The sequence below is a fragment of the Agrilus planipennis genome, unplaced genomic scaffold (genome assembly GCF_000699045.2).
Source record: "Agrilus planipennis isolate EAB-ADULT unplaced genomic scaffold, Apla_2.0 scaffold1734, whole genome shotgun sequence".
NCBI classification, from domain to species: Eukaryota; Metazoa; Arthropoda; class Insecta; order Coleoptera; family Buprestidae; genus Agrilus; species Agrilus planipennis.
The window spans coordinates 1-5,310 of NW_020440392.1; the positions used below are offsets into that span (position 1 = coordinate 1).

At 37.3% G+C, this 5,310-nt stretch overlaps 1 protein-coding gene across 1 annotated transcript; it reads left to right on the plus strand.

The window, feature by feature from the left end:
* Positions 1 to 958: 958 nt before the first annotated feature.
* On the plus strand, positions 959 to 4,266 carry LOC108743891 (pyrokinin-1 receptor; the record flags this gene model as incomplete). The annotated part of the gene is made up of 4 exons (XM_018479495.1): positions 959 to 1,516; positions 2,108 to 2,492; positions 3,595 to 3,810; positions 3,935 to 4,266. Coding segments are annotated over exons 2-4 (907 nt in total), but the record flags the coding sequence as incomplete, so codon positions are not given.
* Positions 4,267 to 5,310: the final 1,044 nt, after the last annotated feature.

A 5,310-nucleotide genomic window follows, 5' to 3' on the forward strand; every position in this document is an offset into this window, starting at 1 on the left:
CTTTATATCCCTACTACTCCTTCCATCCTGACTTATCTGACTTCCTGGGTATCTAAAATCAGCCACTTCTTCTAATTTTTCGTCTCCTATCTTTAAATTCGCTCTTTCGTCTACTTTTTCTTCCCTTGCATACCAGTATTTTAGTTTTACTTTTATTTATTTTCATACAGTACTGATCTGTCAGTACCGCTTCCATATAGATATTTAAAACAAATGATGTGAAGTAGTTCTGAACGAAGCAATTGAAAGAATAAGATGTTACTATATGTAACGTTTTCCAGTTCGTCAAACAACAGGAAAATTTTAAATCAGCCAGAAACGATTTTGAAAATTTAAATTAACTTTCCTCTTTACCTAAATATTTCCACCTGAATTCCGACTAATGCTACAATAATGAAGGAATCAATTTCCATCAAAATTTATAACGATAGGATTAAGATAAAACTTTAATTTATCTTTTCCTGTTAATGTAGCCATTAATCTCAGCGGAAAATAATAGACGAGGGGTTTTGACGACATCTAAGATTTGTAAAACAAACAACAATTGGAAAAGTGCCAATGTCACGAAAATTCGAAAAGGTTGAATTTTGAGAAATGCCAATTCACAAAACCGATATTACAAGTGTTCCAAAGAGAATTGACGATAAACTATAAGCAAATACAGGTAATCGGAGCAAACATTTCTTATTTACAAGGACCTTTTAGCACACACTTGCTAGCTGATGCAGCATCCGAAAAAGTATTACTTAAAACTGTACAATTGTACTTTAGCTTACAATATTTTTGGTTTTTGCCCAAAAAATTGTTAAATAAACAATTATTCTTCGTTTTTTTTTTTATTTTTTATTTAAGAAAAATTTCGTATTACAATGTGAATTAGGATCTCATTTATTTCTATTGGCCTAATAGTTTTATATTTTTGCTTTACGATATAAAATCCTACAGCTTGTCTTTTTCTCACCGATACACCTTTATCTCCGGATTAAGGACGGAAATCTCTTGAAGTCCTCTCAAAAAAATCCTATTACTTACAGCTTTATTAATCAACTCACGCATGGACCAACACTCACACAATACAATACTCTACTTCGGTTGTTGTTGTAATAGAGCTTGAAATAGAAATAAAAGCCAGAGATTTTGTAAGTAAATAAGTTACACAAATATCGTTAGAGAGAAAGCACAAAACTAATTCCAAAGTGCCGGCTTAGCTTGAGGTTTTTTATCGTCTCTCTTGAGTCCTTACTGACAACGTATCCCCGATCTTTTTTCCTTTTAAAAATAATAAAATAAAACGGTAGCAAATTTCAACAGATTTATGATTTTACTTATCAATTGTTTCGATAAAAGATCTGTTGGAAGGATCGCGCTAGATCCTTACGAAAAATGTTCCTCTTTCAAACTTCTTGAAACTTTGGATAATGGTAATTCTCCACGTGTAGATCAAAACTCTCAGTGGGATGTTAAGTCGTGAAAACTCATCTTTTTGAGACATGGCCCCTTAAAGCTGCATTCTTCGGTAAGTACTAAATACGTTCAAGTATTGTATATGCATATGTTGATTATGATTATGGATATGAAATGGTTTAGAACCAGAGATGTAATGTACTCTACAAAAGTATATTCGTATGTATATAGGCAATCCAACATACATTGCAGCAAAGAGACTAAATTTCTAGACAGCATATTGGATCATTCTAGAACACGGCAAAACTCTTTAAATAGTTGCCGCGAGATCGAGTTCGAGCAGTACCAGTCAGAGAGTTCGAGGTTATACAAAGCTAAGAAGAAGGAGCGAAGAAGGGACAGAATGTTTATATAATGCTGAAATCGTAACTGATTAATAATAGAAGTGTTAATTAGACAGTAAATAGTTAAATAAAGGTAGTAATAGTTGCGAGATGTTTAAATACGTTACAGTACAGTACAGCTCAACGTCATAATTTATTTATGGGGACAGAAAATTGGTATATTCAGAGGTGTAATCAAACAGCAACACAGAATCTGTTGTTTACAATTGTATACAGTAACTATATTCTTAGTTTCCATGTGTCGTATGAACTACCTCTTCGGTTTACTATCACCAAATATAAACTGATTTCTTTTGCAGATAGAACATCTTCTGTGCCAATTACCATGGAGTCAAACTTCACAAACAACATTTCCACCCTCGTAATTCCAACCAACGACCCCTTCGTCCATCTTACCAATCGTATCAACACAAGTGACTGGGATTCCAAACGCGATCCTCTATTAGTAGTCATCCCAATCACGTTGATTTATTCAGTTATCTTTTTCTCGGGTGTTATCGGAAATATCGGCACGTGTATAGTCATTGCGAACAACAAATCCATGCACACGGCGACAAATTATTATCTCTTCAGTCTTGCGGTTTCCGATTTATTGCTGCTGGTCTCTGGACTTCCCCAGGAAATGTACTCCATCTGGTCTAGGCATCCCTACATCTTTGGAGAGGCTTTTTGTCTCCTTCAAGGGTACGTAGACTGGTTGAACACATCCGTTCTTTCCTTGTCTTGAGTCAACTATCACATATACCAAAACCTAGAAGATCCTATATCCTTCTATGTCATATCCGAATACAGACAATATATAGATCATTATCTACCAAAGATTCTTTATTTTGGTCTGTAATTAACAAGACTGCCCGTGGCACATTGATGGGATCGAATTTAAAACCATTTGCTGGCTGGTTTCCAACCCGCAGACCCACTCATACTGGAAAACCAGAAAAACCTCCACTATTATAAGAAATTCCAAACAGGTTTTAGAACACTTTGGTCAAAATATTTAAACGAATGCACTAGAAGCCACCCACCACTCATACCTATGTAATGATACTGGAAAATTCCAGAACGTTCTCGATCTTTCAGTCCTAGATATTCGAAATAATTTGACCTGAGAGTCAAAGAACAATGCTGTAGACTTTTATGGTTGGAGTCAATTTGGACATTGGAGGTTTCTAGGTTTGCTGGTTGATTGGTTGATAATTCTACCAGACGTTTCGTCATTAGCTATAGATGATATCTACAGTGGAGATGAACGAATCTGGAATATAGCCAGCAAACCCGGAGGTCTCCAACATCCAAATTAAAGAACATTTTCAATATATTCCCAACGGGTGTTTGATGGTAGTTGACCTACAAACTCACACACACCCCAAACTAGACAAATCATGAGCATTGTAGGATATTCCAGACAGTTTTTGAAACATTTTAGTCGACAGTGTCAGAACTCGTCTCCACCACTCATACAAAATGATTCTCAAACATTTCAATCCTAGTTATTCAAGTATTCTCATAAGTGTTTGGTGGCCGCTGGTAGACCCGCAAACCCCTCCACACACTAACATCAATTCTTTTGATATTCAATCGATTCGACTGTTAACCATGGGCCTTAGCAATAGGCACGAACCAGTTACATGTAACAGCCAAAATTTTCAAGAGATAAAAGTATTGAAACCAATGAACTGGCTGAATTGTGTTACTGGGTAACCCAGGGATTCTGATTTACCTCTACCACTACTACTATGCTGTGTGGGTTTATCTGATATCTCATCTCATGTAGTCTCTTTTACAGTTTTGCCGCAGAAACGTCAGCAAACGCCACGGTTTTGACAATAACGGCTTTCACTGTGGAAAGATACGTGGCAATATGCCATCCCTTTTTGTCGCAGACGCTCTCGAAATTATCCAGAGCCGTGAAGTTCATCATTCTGATCTGGATTTTCGCGATATGTCTGGCGGTGCCTCAAGCGTTAGCGTTTGGAATAATGACATACGATGAAGATCACAAGTAAGTACCCAATGGTGTGCATTTACCGCGAATAAAAACGAAACCACGGACTAAATGCTTTTCCGATAACAATTCCACGGTAAAGGAATGCGAAAAAACTTTTGCTTTTTTCGGTTTGTTTCAGATACTGTCAGATAACGAGGGTAATTCTTCCCCATTCGTTTGAGATTTCCACGTTCGTGTTCTTCATCACGCCGATGACAGTTATAACGATATTGTACATACGCATCGGTCTTCAGCTGAGGAAATCTACGAAAATAATCGCGAAAAGCAGAAGCATAAGGATGAAAAGGATATCATGTCAGACGCGGGTTTCGTTGAAGCGAAAAAAGAATCAAGCAATCGTGTGCGTCGACGGTCGCGAGAACGATAACAACGCGGCAGGGCCTTTTGATAAACGCGAAAACAATTGCATTCATTCAACGCAAGCCACGAAGCATGTCGTCAAAATGCTCGGTAGGTACGAATTTTTTTATCACTTATTAAATTACGTTTGGCGCAGTTGGCGTAGAAAGCCTTCACAGTGGCGGCGCCTAAATTTTGATCAAATGTTTATCAGGCAAACTCCAAATAATGATTTGTTTTTATTAAGAAATAGCCTCATAATAAAAATTTTACGATACAATTTGCAGTAAAAAATCCCATCTCCTTTGCACTTCATTGAAACCCGCCTCCCCAAATTCCAGATTGTTTACTACCAAACTAATTTTAACATCGTCGGAAGCTAAAGAGTTATGACAAAAATTGCCTGCGCCTTTACAAAAAAACATAATACAAATTTAAAACAAAACAAAAATAATTGGCTTAACATGTAAATGTATTATTGTATAGCAGCTGTCCACGCGGGCGCATCGCTCACTCAAGTAGGAGAGAGACAGATGTCGAACGCTGCCGAACGAACGCGGAGGCCGATTGTGCCTCTTTGTCGCTCGTTCCGCGCGCTCGCTTGCACTTCAAACCTTAAATGGAACGCCTCAGAGCGAGGTAACGCCGCATGAGTCATGTTTTTTCGTGCGTGCAGCCGACTCCATCGAATTATAAGACGTTGCCACGTCAAAAACATAAGGAAAGAGACTAAAAAGAGAATATACTATACGATTACATACGGGTCGGAAAGTTGGGATATAAGCTTCCTACGAAGAAGTTGTAGACGATCAAGACTCGAAAGGATCAAAAATGAAGTTATTAGAAGGGTCATGGACGTTGACAACGATATTATAGACGAAGTGGAAAAGAAACAACTGAAATGGTTTGGACATACAAAAAGAATGGGAGAAGAAAGATGACCAAGAAGTGTTTTAGAATGGATACCGCCGGAAAGAAGGAAGAGAGGAAGACTTAGAAGAAGCTAGAGGGACGATATCAACGAAGCAATGGAAAACAAGAATCTAGAAGAGCATATGTGCTATGATAGAAAAATTTGGAAACTCTTATTGTACTTATATGATGAAAAATGATAAATCGAAACTGGCTTATTTAACAATACAAAGGATGAAAATA